The 16663-nt window shown below is 42.9% G+C and overlaps 1 protein-coding gene and 1 long non-coding RNA gene across 4 annotated transcripts in view; one reads left to right on the top strand and one right to left on the bottom strand.

Moving 5' to 3' along the window:
• Nucleotides 1-1649: 1649 nt before the first annotated feature.
• Nucleotides 1650-16663, bottom strand: part of LOC115159649 (cytospin-A) — a 36006-nt gene continuing 20992 nt past the window's right edge. For 2 of the 3 annotated variants that reach the window (XM_029709584.1, XM_029709586.1), the window contains exons 9-15: nucleotides 12845-12923; nucleotides 11829-11909; nucleotides 11471-11633; nucleotides 9056-9158; nucleotides 3646-3762; nucleotides 3483-3542; nucleotides 1650-2401 (exon numbers count right to left, since the gene is read on the bottom strand). In XM_029709584.1, coding sequence (XP_029565444.1) covers nucleotides 2312-2401; nucleotides 3483-3542; nucleotides 3646-3762; nucleotides 9056-9158; nucleotides 11471-11633; nucleotides 11829-11909; nucleotides 12845-12923 — 693 coding nt within the window. In that variant the 3' untranslated portion in view covers nucleotides 1650-2311. The remainder of the gene's footprint in view (nucleotides 2402-3482; nucleotides 3543-3645; nucleotides 3763-9055; nucleotides 9159-11470; nucleotides 11634-11828; nucleotides 11910-12844; nucleotides 12924-16663) is intronic. The other variant, XM_029709585.1, reaches the window with a different exon arrangement.
• LOC115159651 (uncharacterized) lies at nucleotides 8613-15760 on the top strand. The gene is made up of 3 exons (XR_003868927.1): nucleotides 8613-8728; nucleotides 15486-15581; nucleotides 15696-15760. It is a non-coding gene; the product is annotated as an uncharacterized LOC115159651 (long non-coding RNA).

Here is a 16663-nt window from a genome sequence, read left to right as displayed (position 1 = left end):
AGCTCATCTTAGCCGTGGAAACCTTATCAGATGCCTTTATGAGCAACAAAATGTTATGAAATATTCACATGGTATCTCAGTATAAGGAGAATATTCCAATGTACCAAAAACAACTCATAAGTTCTCATACATACTTATTTAACTACTTCAAAGCAAATGAGGATTGTAAGCTTTTCCCATGTGTGGGAACATACATAGCTAATATGATTTCCCTGTGCTGGAGGAAGGGACTTTACTGTGTGTAGTACACCTTTGAAACATGGTGGTTTCTATGGCATCGATGAAGGTTTAAACACATTCCATTTAAGTAAAGAGCCTCACATCCCCTTGTTGTGCTTTGAAACCAGGGAGGATTTGCTCAACAGTAAGTGGTGCTTTTACCTTAATGCCTAAACTGTTAGCTTATCAGGTCAGCTCCCTGTGTTGTTCAGCCTATTTATGGATGGGTGTGCTACAGGGACCTCACTATACAACCATTATGGATGGGTGTGCTACAGGGACCTCACTGTACAACCATTATGAATGGGTGCGTTACAGGGACCTCACTGTACAACCATTATGAATGGGTGCGCTACAGGGACCTCACTGTACAACCATTATGAATGGGTGCGCTACAGGGACCTCACTGTACAACCATTATGAATGGGTGCGTTACAGGGACCTCACTGTACAACCATTATGGATGGGTGCGCTACAGGGACCTCACTGTACAACCATTATGAATGGGTGCGCTACAGGGACCTCACTGTACAACCATTATGGATGGGTGCGCTACAGGGACCTCACTGTACAACCATTATGGATGGGTGCGCTACAGGGACCTCACTGTACAACCATTATGAATGGGTGCGCTACAGGGACCTCACTGTACAACCATTATGAATGGGTGCGCTACAGGGACCTCACTGTACAACCATTATGAATGGGTGCGTTACAGGGACCTCACTGTACAACCATTATGAATGGGTGCGTTACAGGGACCTCACTGTACAACCATTATGAATGGGTGCGTTACAGGGACCTCACTGTACAACCATTATGGATGGGTGCGCTACAGGGACCTCACTGTACAACCATTATGGATGGGTGTGCTACAGGGACCTCACTGTACAACCATTATGGATGGGTGTGCTACAGGGACCTCACTGTACAACCATTATGGATGGGTGTGCTACAGGGACCTCACTGTACAACCATTATGGATGGGTGTGCTACAGGGACCTCACTGTACAACCATTATGGATGGGTGTGCTACAGGGACCTCACTGTACAACCATTATGGATGGGTGTGCTACAGGGACCTCACTGTACAACCATTATGAATGGGTGCGCTACAGGGACCTCACTGTACAACCATTATGAATGGGTGCGCTACAGGGACCTCACTGTACAACCATTATGGATGGGTGTGCTACAGGGACCAGTCACTGTACAACCAGAGACTGTCCGTGGTGGTCAACGCTTACAGAGTTTGGACACAACGGACTGAGACAAATATTAACTGGCGTAAAAGACGTCAATGCGATTGAACTCTGACTTTGGGTCCTTCAAAAAGCACTATAAGTACTATGTATTATTAATATCCCTAATGTTACTAATGGGTCAATTCTCATTGTCATAATTGGCAAAAACAAGAGACAAACATGGCATTGATTCGTATGAAGTTCTCTCTTTGGAATAAATATCACAGCAAAGCATTGGGCTAAAACAGCCTAGTTAGAACAGCTACAGTTAAGCTGGATCCTCTGTCAGTCAGGTAAATCACACTTACCCTCAAGTCATTGAGCGAAGAGACAAAATGGACAAAGCCAAAGGCATTTTAAAAAGGCAATCCTGTTCTCCGCAGTATTCCAAATCCAAAACCATACACATTGTTTCAGCTAGCTAAACATGAACTACAGTGTAATGTTGGAGGTAATGATGGTGTAGGCTACTGCAGACAGCACAGAGTTCACATAGGACTGGGGTCAAGAGGCCAGAAGACTTGAGTATACAGGAAGTCACTGACCCAGGGAAAGTTGAAGGACAGTTCAACACATGGCCTCAGTCTATCCACAGCCTAGTCTGACGAATTCAATCAAACTGAGAAGCCACATGAGCATCCCAAGCCAAGAGTTTGTAGAACATTGCAGTGTAAACATGGAATATATTGGTTAAGTTAAGTGATGCAACTTAAGGTAGAACTCAGGGTCCCAGACGTCTTCGCAGGTAGCATTGGCTGATATTGCTCTAAGGTTGTCCAGTGTTGCGATGACAGCCCTGGCTGGACGTGTGTGTGTGGGCAAGCGAGGTGTTCAGGCTTGAAGATGGGTCACGTCTCAAAGTACTTGTAGATGGCAGTGACGTAGGTCATCACACTCTGCCAGTCAGGCCTCTCTGTGTGCACCATCTCTCCAATGTCCTGAGAGAGAAAGACAAAAGAGAGACACATGTAAGATGTGTTGCAGTACAAAATGCGCATCACTGCATACTTTCTTTCGCTGCAAATTGTGTGTTTAGAATATTGTTAGTGAGAGACCGTGAGGAATAAAGTTCTGACTTAGCAAGCACCCATTGCTTGGCCTAGGAGTAACACATCACGATACCTTCCACCAGAGAACGTTGGAGAGGTGTTACTACATCTTAAAGGAGAATTGTGTCCTTCCAAACCTCATCCGCAATGTTATATTCCATATGTGCGACTCGCGCCGTTTCCCCTATCCAACTGTTCCATTCTCCGTGTTGCCTGCTGCTAGAATGGACAGAGGGGTATCGCTCACGTCACAACAAAATGGAATAACACGTTGTGGATAATGTTCGGAATGACAATGTGGTGTACAACATCTAAACACCCGCATCACTATATTGAGAGCTTTTCTGTTTCTGAAAGGAGGCATTTTGGTGTTTTTGGATTATTTGTTGATGTTTATTCAGAGCCCCTGTACTGAATCACGGGTTAGGTTAAGTTTCTCAAAAAAGTGCCGGGACCCTTCTATAACATGCAATTTACATCACAAATAGAGATTTGGTTGTAAAAAAAAAAGCTAATTATAATTTAATATCTAAAAGGTTGTAAAATAGACAAGACGCAGAGAGAATGTCTTTTGTTTTAATAGTAAATCTCCTCCCCCTCTGTCAGCACTCTGGAGTGGATCACCCACAGATGAAACCCAGTCTGTCTCTTGTTAAGCTGAAGTCAACTGGCCTTGGTGTGACACTGCTCTTAAGTCAGCTGTAGCTGCTTGCCATGAGCACATATTTTATGGGCAGTCCTCACAGGCTCCAGCCAGCCAATCTATGACTGTTGGTGTGCATTGCTGCTGAACTATATAATCAGCCCTGTCTTTCTGTTGCCCAGTCTTTCTAGTCAAGCCTTACAAAGGGGAGGAAGGGATATGGGAACGTCTCTCTCACCCCTCAAGCCATATAAAGCATCTTGGTCATTTCATTCTACACTTTTGAGTGGTAGTCAAATATCAGTTCATTTTAGCTCGGACACCAACCAATGAGGACTTGATCCCGACACTTTCAGCGGCCTGGAAAGCCAGTGTGAAATTTCGCTTCTGAAGGAAAAGGGAGAAAATACATTTGTGATGAACGAACTACATGTATACAATTTCCAAACTAAGAACTTTCCGGTCAGTGGACTGAGGGGGTCTATCTCACCTTGTCCTGGCTGGAGAGCTCCAGGTAGGGAATGTGGGCAGGCAGGTAGGTGTGGAGAACAGCACAGAAGGCCAGCCCGTCGTTCCAGCTGCTGCTGAAGTTGGTGATATCAATGTTCTGGAGCGAGGAGAGAAAGAGCATAACAGTAAAGGCTCTCTAATAGCAGCCCTAGCAGTGTTTCCTCTAGAGAAATGTGTAGCAGTTGGAGGAGAGGTTGTTTTGCTGACTACATCCAAAATAGAATTTCCACCTCCAGAAATGTGTCCAACAACATATTGGTAAAATTATTTTAACATGTTGGACCATGGTATGCATATAGCCTATGCATGGTCTATATTATCAGGTATGCTATTAGCATTATTACCTGTACCCCAACTGATGCAGCATAGTGGCTATAAATAAATAGGCTGAAGCATTGGATTGCCATCTGCATTTACCCTATCGGTCTAATCATTAGGTAGATCCCAAATATGATATTTTAACTAGTTTGCGTCAAATTTATACATTTTATGTCCCAAAACAGTGAATATGCACAGAATTCTGAACATTAGGAACATTTCCCTAATATTGAGTTGCCCCTTCATGTCACCATTTTCCCCTCCAACACTTTCCCTGGTTGCCACTATTTTTGCTCAACTCAAAATATGCATCGGTCTCATCACAATTTTCAAAGAAAAGATTGGAGGTAGGGTGACATTTTACCCCCCAAGTTAACCTGATTGATCTGTTACATTTAGCCTCACTCTCCCCTACGCACTCATGGCGAATTGCAGAGCGGTATAACATGCTTAACCATGACGCTGCTAAATTGTGAAGTTTGAGTATATTTAGAAGTGGAAAGCTGAGATTCCCCTCTTTTTAACAATGGCCATTAAAACGGCTTCTTTCCCGTGATGGGATTAAGAATAGATGTTTATTGACTGCATGTCAGAAAGCATGTTTCCTTCCCTATGGCACTCGCAACTTGAATGCGCCTTAATATTTATCTATCTTGCATAGAACACACAACAACAAGCCGGCTAGGAAATAGATAAACTATTCTACTATGGGGTTGTCTGTTTTTTTATTCATTATGTTTTACGTCGGAGGCAGTCACGGTGGCCCAAATGTTGGTTTTTCTCCGACATAAACAACTCCAGCTGAAAGCCAAAGGTCATAGATTTCTAGGGGGAAACACTACATTAATAAAATATTGCCCTCTTTCTAGATGAATAAAAGCATAGTGAAACAGTGCGGCTGTCAGCTCAACTATATAATTAACTATATTATAGGATTTAGCCATGGTGCAGCGCCACAAAAGACTGCAGAGGAAACACTGAGCCCGAGGCTATTCTTATGTTTCACCATGTCATCCAACAGCTGTCAACAGTAGATGATGCAAACTGTGGTCTTTCAAAGGAAGTATAAGAACGTACTTGTTTTAGCACACTAGTGTTTCTTCACACTGACTTGCACTCAAGTGAGAGATGATCAAAGAGTCCATTGTACTAGCTTCACTACTTTATCACTGTGTGTTTGCTTAGTGGACAAGTTTATCTCCATCGACTTGCATCCCACGGCTCCCCTCTCTAACCCACATAATATACAACGGGAAGCCATTTAGGGCCGACTGAGTGTGTGTGTGGGCCTTTATAGCCCTGTTGTTATGACCAGGTACGGTAGGTCGGGGGGAATTCATGTTCGGTTGGCTTAACCTTTTTAATGCTCCACACGGATGGATGCCCTTCAATTGGGATGCACACACCACACGTGCGTCGAAACACTATGTGTGTGTCTCTCTAGAAAGTCCTGTGGAAAGAGACTCTTATTCTTGTCCCACATACAGTGTATTTGGAAAGTATTCAGACCCCTTGACTTTTTCTACATTTTGTTACGTTACAGCCTTATTCTAAAATGGATTAAATAAAACAAATCCTCATCGATCTAGACACAATACCCCATAATGACAATGCAAAAACAGGTTTAGACATTTTTGCAAATTTATTACAAATAAAAACCAGAAATACATAAGTATTCAAACCCTTTACTATGATACTCGAAATTGAGCTCAGGTGCATCCCGTTTACATTGACCATCCTTGAGATGTTTCTACAACTTGGAGTTCACCTGTGGTAAACTCAATTGATTGGACATGATTTGGAAAGGCACACACCTGTCTTTATAAGGTCCAAGGTTGATAGTGCATGTCAGAGCAAAAACCAAGCCATGAGGTCAAAGGAATTGTCCGTAGACCTCCGAGACAGGATTGTGTCGAGGCACAGATCTGGGGAAGCGTACCAAAACATTTCTGCAACATTGAAAGTCCCCAAGATCACAATGGCCTCCATCATTCTTAAATGGAAGTTTGGAACCACCAAGACTCTTCCTAGAGCAGGCCTCCCAGCCAAACTGAGCAGTCAGGGGAGAAAAGCCTTGGTCAGGGAGGTGACCAAGAACCTGATGGTCACTCTGACAGAGCTCCAGAGTTCCTCTGTGGAGATGGGAGAACCTTCCAGAAGGACAACTATCTCTGCAGCACTCCACCAATCAGGCCTTTATGGTAGAGTGACCAGACGGAAGCCCCTTTTCAGTAAAAGGCACATGACAGCCCACTTGGAGTTTGCCAAAAGTCACCTTAAGGACTCTCAGACCATAAGAAACAAGATTCTCTGGTCCGATGAAACCAAGATTGAACTTTTTAGCCTGAATGCCAAGCATCACGTCTGGAGAAAACCTGGCACCGTCCCTACGGTGAAGCATGGTGGTGGCAGCATCATGCTGTGAGGATGTTTTTCAGCAGCAGTGACTGGGATAGAGGGAAAGATGAATGGAGCAAAGTACAGAGAGATCCTTGATGAAAACCTGCTCCAGAGCGCTCAGGATCTCAGACTGGGGCGAAGGTTCAGCTTCCAACAGGACAACAACCCTAATCACACAGCCAAGATAACACAGAAGTGGCTTCGGGACAAGTCTCTGAATGTCCTTGAGTGGCCCAGCCAGAGCTCGGACTTGAACCCAATCGAACATCTCTGGAGAGACCTGAAAATAGCTGTGCTGCGATGCTCCCCATCCAACCTGACAAAGCTTGAGAGGATCTGCAGAGAAGAATGGGAGAAACACGCCAAATACAGGTGTGCCAAGCTGGTAGCGTCATACCCAAGAAGACTCGAGGCTGTAAATCGCTGCCAAAGGTGATTCAACAAAGTACTGAGTAAAGCATCTGAATAGTTATGTAAATGTGATATTTCAGTTTTAATTTGTTATAAATGTGAAAAATTCTGAAAAACGATTTTTGCTTTGTCATTGTAGGGTATTGTGTGTAGATTGAGGGGGAAAAAACGAACGCAATTTATTTTTAGAATAAGGCTGTAACGTAACAAAATGTGGAAATAGTCTAACACGGAACCCAAACCGGCTGCGCGCGTGCGCCATCGTGCATAAATGTATTTTGTCCCCCCACACCAAACGCGATCATGACACACAGGTTAAAATATCAAAACAAACTCTGAACCAATTACATTAATTTGGCAACAGGTCAAAAAGCATTAAACATTTATGGCAATTTAGCTAGTTAGCTTGCACTTGCTAGCTAATTTGTCCTATTTAGCTAGCTTGCTGTTGCTAGCTAATTTGTCCTGGGATATAAACATTGAGTTGTTATTTTACCTGAAATGCACAAGGTCCTCTACTCTGACAATTAATCCACACATAAAATGGTCAACTGAATCGTTTGTAGTCATCTCTCCTCCTTCCAGGCTTTTTCATCTTTGAACTTATATGGTGATTGGCATCTAAACTTTCATAGTATTACTACAGCGACCGGCAACACAGTTCGTCTTTCAATCACCCATGTGGGTATAACCAATGAGGAGATGGTATGTGGGTACCTGCTTCTATAAACCAATGAGGAGATGGGAGAGGCAGGACTTGCAGCACGATCTGCGTCAGAAATAGAAAGGAGTTTTATTTTAGCCCTTGGCAACGCAGACGCTCGTTGACACGTGCGAGCAGTGTGGGTGCAATAATTGAATAACATAGATCCCTACATTTATTTTGCAACGCTCACGTGTGGTCAGCCTATAAGATTCTGAATACTTTCTGAATGCACTGTAGGTATGTTAGATGACAGCTTCCTCTACCAGAGACGATGGAAACTCAGTAACCCCATCCCAACCCTCTCACCCCCTAGTGCACTATATAGGGAATAGGGTGCCATTTGGGACGCAGTCCACGTCTACAGCGAGGCAGTCCTCAACTCGCTACTAAGGGTCACAGGGGACCTGTGTCAATTATCTGAGAAGCCAGGACTACACATGCTGCGGGCAAAGAAACTCTGGCTCACCATAGTTAGTGACAACACTGGTTATTAAAGCTCATCTTTTCCTCAGAACCTTTTTCCACACAGAAACTTTTGAGAAAGGACTGTTAAAATGCAAACAAACTTAGCAACAAGGAACATATACATATGTGCTAGGTTGAAGGTAGGTATTCTCTCTGCATCCCCTTGCTTTACGGGGGTTGGCAAAAAAAAAAATATATGAACCAACGATGGCTCGACCTGGAGAGTAAAAGCTACAGGACGAGCCCAGTAGAAAACATGGTATAATCTGTGGGAAAACAGGGCTAAGCTACGGTAGGAGAGGCTTGGCTGGTAGCAGTGTGTTTACAGTGAGCATGGCTCCTAGCAGCACCAGAGCACAGGTAATGAACACATTAACTACAGTACTCCTGAAAACAATGACAAAAAGGGGTAAGAGAGAGACAGAGAACATTTACGATTTAGAGAGGAGACAGGGGACTGCCCCTGCCAGAAACCAACAGAAAAGACGACAAAGTAGAGAGGCAATTTAACATAGTATCAAAAACCTTGTCTTTCTATTTCCCAAACTGAACGGCTAAGAACGCTTGTGCTACAACAGACTATAATCCTCTATTTTTCTTTTACCCTACACAGTTTCCCACAATGCCCATCTGTGCCAACGTGCCCTTGCCCATACCGTCAGAGTTTCAGCAAGAGGAGAGGTCAAGTTGGCAGAGGAGAGGCCGGGACTAGGGCGAAGTCTGGCACACTTCCTGGAGAGGGCAAAGCCTAACTGCTACCATGGTAACTACACAGGGCATCCTTAATGCTGCCTGGTGGGTAAACATCTTAAAAGCCTGGAAGGAGAAGGGGCTCTGATTGGAAACGAACAGGAAGGAAACACAGCGTTTACCATCTGTGTTTGCAGCTATTCCATAGAGAGCATAAGGTGTTACTGATCAAAACAGTAACGGTAATGATCTGATATTCTTTCCTGCATCTAAACCTGTTGAGAGAAACCAAACATGTCCAATGGAATGGAGTAAGTAAGTCGCCTAAGTTGGTGTGTGCATGCACGTGTCTTATGCTAGCCTGTACCCTCCACCCTTCTCCCACCCTGTTGGTTATTACCAGGTATCCTTCAGTCTTCTTCTGGCACCACTTAAGCAGGGCGTTCCTCTTGGATCCCCCGTACTCCCTGGCCAGTGCAGACAGGGCGTCTTTTCTCTCCTCCCTATGGACACACAGAAGGACATGAAAGAACACAGGAACAGAAAGAATGATAAGACACATAGGGGCGGTTTTACAGACACATATTTAGCCTGATCTTGGACTAAAAAGGATTGTCAAAGGAGATTCTCCATTAAGCTTGCTTTTCAGTCCAGCACTAAGCTATATCTGTGTCTAGCACTAAGCTATATCAGTGTCTGACAAACTACCTCAGTGCACCTTTCAGAAGGTGTGACAATGCGTGACAATGAAAACCTCAAAAATACAATGTGTTATAAATTTTTTTGATCATCCCTGCATTCACCGACTAGCAAGTCAAGCTGTGGACAAAATAATCCTTCCATAATTCAGCGCAAACTGTCTCTAACCAGAATAGATAAAGGAGTGGGAGGCTCCGGTGTACAACTGAGCAAGAGGACAAGTACATTAGTGTCTAGTTTGAGAAACTGAGCTGCCTAGAAGGCCAGCATCCTGGAGTCGCCTCTTCACTGTTGACGTTGAGACTAGTGTTTTGCAGGTACTATTTAATGAAGCTGCCAGTTGAGGACTTGTGAGGCGTCTGTTTCTCAAACTAGACACTAATGTACTTGCCCTCTTGTTCAGTTGTGCACCGGGGCCTCCCACTCTTTCTATTTTGGTTAGAGCCAGTTTGTGCTGTTCTGGGAAGGAAGTAGTACACAGCGTTGAACCAGATCTTCAGTTTCTTGGCAATTTCTCGCATGGAATAGCTTTCATTTCTCAGAACAAGAATAGACTGACGAGTTTGAGAAGAAAGTTATTTGTTTCTGGCCATTTTGAGCCTGTAATCGAACCCACAAATGCTGATGCTCCAGATACTCAACTAGTCTAAAGAAGGCCAGTTTTATTGCTTCTTTAAATCAGACCAACAGTTTTCAGCTGTGCCAACATAATTGCAAAAGGGTTTTCTAATGATCAATTAGCCTTTTAAAATGATGAACTTGGATTAGCTAACACAACGTGCCATCGGAACACAGGACTGATGGTTGCTGATAATGGGCCTTTGTTCGCCGATGTAGATATCCCATTAAAAATCAGCCGTTTCCAGCTACAATAGTCATTTACAACATTAACAATGTCTACATTGTATTTCTGATCAATTTGATGTTATTTTAATGTACAAAAAAATGTTTGCTTTTCTGAACGGTAGTGTACACACACACACACACACACAGGGGAAAGATCGAGAAAGAGGGGAATAGATAGGGAGATCAAGAAAGAGGGGGACAGCATTAGAGAGGAGGTTCAGGAACGAGAGGGAGATAGTGAAAGGAGGAAAGTCCTTTTAGTCGAGCCTGTCAACCATTCAGAGCAGTGTGCGCTGTCAGCGCACAATATATGGTTGCAGTCAATTGGATTTCCAGTTATGCTCTCCTGAATTACCTGGCATTTTTAGTTCACACCCCGCATCCCTCTGATTGATTGTCTAGTCCATCTGCCACTTTGCTTAATTACTGATATACCCATCTGTAGGGCAGAGGAGAGTAGCCATACGGAGATGGGACACAGACAGATAGACATCCACAGATACTGATAGAGACACAGACAGAGACACAGACTGAGATGGAGATAGAGACTAGGGCTGTTGCAAGTTTGGTAGAGTGAGCTTCAGGTGGACCCAAGTTAATACAATGTTTCAAGTTTCTTGCAGACAGGCCATGTGTAGCCAATGTGATTTATTTTTATCAGGATATTTTCAACCTGCGGGCTGCAATGTTCTTATTTGTTGACTTTATGTAGGCTATTTTTACATACTTGGCAATGGCAAAAGGTTTGTATCATTTAGATTTGGATAGAAATTTGATTAACCACATGACAATGATTTAGAGATATGGAGACATTCTAAATGAAAAGAAACTGTACCACCAAAATGTGCATATGAAAACCAGAACTGGCTCACAGATCAGTAGAAACGGCAAGATACATTGTCATTTCACATGAGAAAGGCTGCCGACTCCCCGTGTAGCCCATTACCAGGAACTTCATGGGAGTAAGGGCAGAATCTGCTAACGCCAGCAGGAAGAGAATGGTCAGGACAAGGTTATCTTGATCTCAGGCTCCCTCTTGACTAATGTGTGTCTTATTTCATCAAACAGTATGCTTAAAGAATAAGACAAGCTGAATGCATATATAGTTGATTTTATTGAAACACATATGGAAAAATACTTTAAAAACGTTTAATCATTTCAACCAATTGATTGGGGGGGGGGGGGGGGGGTCAGGCCCAGCCCTAACACAGACACTGACACAGACAGATGGACAGACTGACACACACAGAGAGAGAGAGAGAGTCCATACCGTAAGCGTCCCCTTGTGGAGGGGGTGACTGAGGCGGTGGGGGAGGAGGCGGCGGCGGGGGAAAGGGAGGAGAGCTGGGGGGAGGAGGTGATGAGGGAGGCTGAGGCAGTGTTCTCTGAGGCAGACATGTCCCTCTTCAGCTCCTCACTGCACCTTCGGGACACTGGGGACAAGACAGGAGAAAGGTCACTTACTGGAACATGGGTCACTGTGATGACTGAAGAAGTAGTTAACCACAGTGTTATCTGCACCACAATCACATTACTTTTACTATCAAGCCACAATAAAGTAATTTGGAGCACAGCACAGTCACAAATGTATGATACAGAATCTGACAGGTTATATAGTAAACACACACCTGAGAGGGACTTGGAGTCCATGTTGGGGACCCTCTGGAGGGAAGAGGGGGTCCCAGGCGAGGCCCGTAGCAGGTGATCTGCTGTTGGGGATGGAGAACACAGTCCCTAGTACTCTAAATGGACCCTTAAATTAACTAAATATGGAAGTATGTTGGTTGAAGCAGAGGGCAAGTCATAACTCTGATCCATAAAATCATCCAGCCAGTAAATAAACACACTTCAGCGCCCAAGATATTACATTAATACATGAATACCCGTTAATGCAAACAGACTTTTCCTAAATACAAAAGTAGAGCTTTGTGAGGCTCACAGTTGGCTGCTTTTGTGCCAACCTAAGGGGAAAAACTGAGTTAGCAACGGGGGCTCTTAAGAAGTGTGTGAACAGGCATCTAAATCCACTGTGGCATGCTCTTTTTACTCCTTGTCTGCATCCAAAATGGCACCCTATTCCCTATTAAATGCACTACTTTTGACCAGGCCTATAGAGCTCTATATAAAAAGGAGGAATAGAATGCCATTTAGGGCAAAGCCCTGTTGTCTGAGTCTGTGGCCTCCCCACTGATGGCTGCCTACACAAGGCTGCTATATGAACCTCATGTGATTGCAGTGCCTGCTATATGAACCTCATGTGATTGCAGTGCCTGCTATATGAACCTCATGTGATTGCAGTGCCTGCTATATGAACCTCATGTGATTGCAGTGCCTGCTATATGAACCTCATGTGATTGCAGTGCCTGCTATATGAACCTCATGTGATTGCAGTGCCTGCTATATGAACCTCATGTGATTGCAGTGCCTGCTATATGAACCTCATGTGATTGCAGTGCCTGCTATATGAACCTCATGTGATTGCAGTGCCTGTGGCCCTTCTTCCATTTTTACACCTGACACTGAAAATAGAGGTAAATCTCCCATCCCCCGTCTGCTACACACCGCTCTATTATTCCAAATGTAAATATGTCTGTTCTGTTGGACAACCATTACATGATATGAATGAAGACAGTGTTGTACCCACCTGGCATAGTGAGGTCTGTGTAATTGGACCTCTTATCCACCATGGAGGACGGGGGTTTGGGGGTCGACGCCGTGTGCCTCTGAAACATAGCACAATTGAAGAGAATCAGACATACACACCAGCATATACAGCAACATTGTTCATTAATGAGGACAGTATAACAGAACTACTCAAGAAGTCGGGTATCCAATCAAAAAACGCATATTTTGTCCAATGGGTAAAATAATGTTAATTGTGTATACACTCCTTTAAGAAACCAAAGTATACATCATAATCCGTTCCAAAGTTATTGGAGTTTACCATTGTAGGATCGGATGGCCAAAATTAGGGGGAGTAAATCAATGGAGGCCGGAGAAGAAGAAAAAAAAAAAAAGGGGGTCAAAAAAGAAATCTAAAATATCTGGAAAATAGCATTGCGTCAGCTAGGCTGGATGCAGTGGGAGAATTAAGGCTAACTGACACCGTTGAACTGGTCATCTTTCTTCTCAAATCCGGAGACAAAAAAAAAAAAAAAAGGTGGTAAGATAGACATCGATTGAGACATGACATAGTATTTTCAGTTTAGTATACGCTCTTCAGATTAATGTGAAATTCCTGCTCTTTTGCAAAGATTTCCCAAAAAACAAGCAATATCTTTGTGAAATGTCAATGGAGCAAAGAGCATACTGCAAGCTTTTTATTTTCAAAGCATTTTTGACCTGAGGAAACAACTTCGCAGACGACCACAAGACCATGTCAAATCCTCAAAAGTGTCTGTGAGAAAGCGGTACTGCTCTGTCAGATCTCGGTACTTATTATCGGATGTATTAGGTTACGAAATCTGACTTTTTGGATAGAATGTTAATGATATGTTAGAGAAAGATACCCACTGAACGATTCAGAACATGAATAATCATATTTGTCTTGGTAAAATGTATTTTATAACATTTTTACATTTTAGTCATTTAGCAGACGCTCTTCTCCAGAGCATTTAATTATTTTTTATTATTATTTTTTTTGTACTGGCCCCCCGTGGGAATCGAACCCACAACCCTGGCGTTGCACACACCATGCTGGTGTTGCAAACACCATGCTCTACCAACTGAGCCACAGGGAATACTTTTTTTGTTTTTATAACATAAGGAAGTGAAATTTCATCTCTGGGCAGAGAGGGTGGATACCCTATATTAGAGCTACCTGACCCGACATTATACATCGAGTTAGGACTGGGTAGGGCCTGTTTTTTCATTAAGAAGTTGGGTACCACTAACATTTTGAATCGGAGCCATTTTCTCATGCTCATAACATATCTCATCATTGAGCAGAGCAGCCCCAGTGGAGCTGTTGCTATGGATTAGGGCTGACCCCATTTAGTCAACTATTTGGTAGATAGGCTGTTGGTCAACCAAGATTTTTGTAGTCGAGTAGTGGCAAATATATTTTTTTAAATTATGACACACAAGATACCTATCTGATTCACGCTTGTGAGTGGACTAAAACGGACCAGGTTTTTTTTCTTCTGGTTAGGCTTTATTGGTCTCTGGCTCCCTCTTTAGTAATTTGTTTGTTTTCATTTTTAAATCACAGTGCTTAAAGCATCAGACAAGCTCAGTAGCCTACAAATAGTTGATTTTATTCAAACAAACGGTGTGTCTATATATGGAAAAATACCCTTTTTAAAATTTCAACCAATCACTTGGTCGAAAGAACAGATAACTCTCGGGCAACAGTTGTTTTTTTCTAGCTTGAAATATACTTATTCATGTTACCATACTAGAATTTATTGATTACTTTACATGAATATATGTTGGGGTCAAAGGAGGGTGGATAAGAACTAGGTGTATGGAAAGTTACTGAGGGAGACAAGGGTGGGAGGCAGGAACTTTACATTCTGTCAAACAGGTTATTGTTAAATCTCACAGAGGAAGGTAAAAGGCAACAGTCTGGTTTCAGTCACTGATAAAGGTTGGACAGTCGTAGAGTAGGGAGGAGTGAGGAATTCAGCGCAAGCTCAGGTCAGATGAAGTGAGAAGGAATAGTCCTATCACACACACACACTTCAAATCAAGTTATTGGTCACATACACATTTTTAACAGAGGTTATTGCAGGTGTAGGGAAATTCTTGTGTTCCTAACTCTAACAGTGTACCCAACAATTCACAACAATACACACAAATCTAAAAGTAAAAGAATGGAATTAAACAAATATTAGGACGAGCAATGTCGAAGTGTCATTGACTAAAATACAGTAGAATACAGTATATACATATGAAATGAGTAAAGCAGTATGTAAACATTATTGTGTCTACTGTTCCATTATTAAAGTGGCCAGTGACTCGATGTCTATGTATATAGGGCAGCAGCCTCTAAGGTGCAGGGCTGAGTAACCAAGTAAACGGGTGGTAGTACTTACATGTCTACGAAGGTTCTAGCAGGAGGTTAGGCCATGACTACACCAGTGAAAGGAACCAATTACGTTCCTGACCAACAACAGAGATGCATTGGCTATCTAGATGTGCAAGGAGTTGACTCCTAGTAGAAGGGTATAAATATACGTGCTTGTGTAAACAAGTCTGTCTTTACAGCTGTTTGACCCAGTGGGTGAATGAACTTGGTTTGAGCTTTTTTTCTAGTCATCCATTTGAGTTTTTACTCTGTTCAGAACCTAACAGTTGGCGTTGTTGTCAGGACTCACCACGATTCACAGTCAAACTAGAGAGTCCGAATCAGTGAAACAGGAGCCAACACCAAAAACAAGGTAGACAGATCCAACACCTGTTACCAGTTAATAATTATTCATACGGTGAATAGTTTGTCTGCATTTCCTGAATCAGAAATGCCTTAAACTTGTTTTGGTCTGTCCTCTCTCAAGGTTATGGCGATAGTGACTCCAGATGGTATCTACAGTGGGAAGAAAAAGTATGTGGACCCTTTGGAATTTCATGGATCTCTGCATAAATTGATCACAACATTTTATCTAATCTTCATCTAAGTCACAACAATATACAAACAGAGTCTACTTAAACTAATAAAACAATATGTTTTCATGTCATTATTGAACACAGTGTAAACACTCACAGTGCAGGGTGGAAAAAGTATGGGAACCCTTGGATTTAATAACTGGTTGACCCTCCTTTGGCAGCAATAACCTGAACCAAACGTTTTCTGTAGTTGTGGATCAGACCTGCACAACAGTCAGGAGGAATTTCAGACCATTCCTCTTTACAAAACTGTTTCAGTTACACAATATCCTTGGGATATCTGGTGTGAACCGCTCGAGGTCATGCCACAGCATCTCAATCGGGTTGAGGTCAGGACTGACTGGGCCACTCCAGAAGGCCTATTTTTTTCTGTTCAAGCCATTCTGTTGATTTACTTCTGTCTTTTGATTTGTTGCCCTGTTGCATCACCTAACTTCTGTTGCGCTTCTATTGGCGGACAGATAAAGACATTTTGCAGGAGAACGTAAGGCTAAACTTGGGAATTAATTTTCCCGTTGATGACAGCAAGTTGTCCAGGCTCTGAGGCAAATGAAACTAAAGTTGTGGTGGTTGGAAGGAACACACAACACTGTGTGGAGAAAAAAAGGCACAACACCAACATAATTTGGGGTTGCCCCAAACCATGATGCTCCCTCCACCATACTTTACAGTTGGGATGAGGTTTTGATGTGCCTTTTTTTTCTCCACACATAGTGTTGTGTGTTCCTTTCAAACAACTCAACTTTAATTTCATCTGTCCACATAATATTTTGCCAGTAGCGCTGTGGAACATCCGGGTGCACTTTTGTAAACTTCTGATGTGCAGCAATGTTTTATTTGGACAGCAGTGGCTTCTTCC

Source organism: Salmo trutta, chromosome 23 (genome assembly GCF_901001165.1).
Source record: "Salmo trutta chromosome 23, fSalTru1.1, whole genome shotgun sequence".
NCBI classification, from domain to species: Eukaryota; Metazoa; Chordata; class Actinopteri; order Salmoniformes; family Salmonidae; genus Salmo; species Salmo trutta.
The sequence above is the reverse complement of the archived record's forward strand: the minus strand, read 5'-3'. Positions and strand labels throughout refer to the sequence as shown.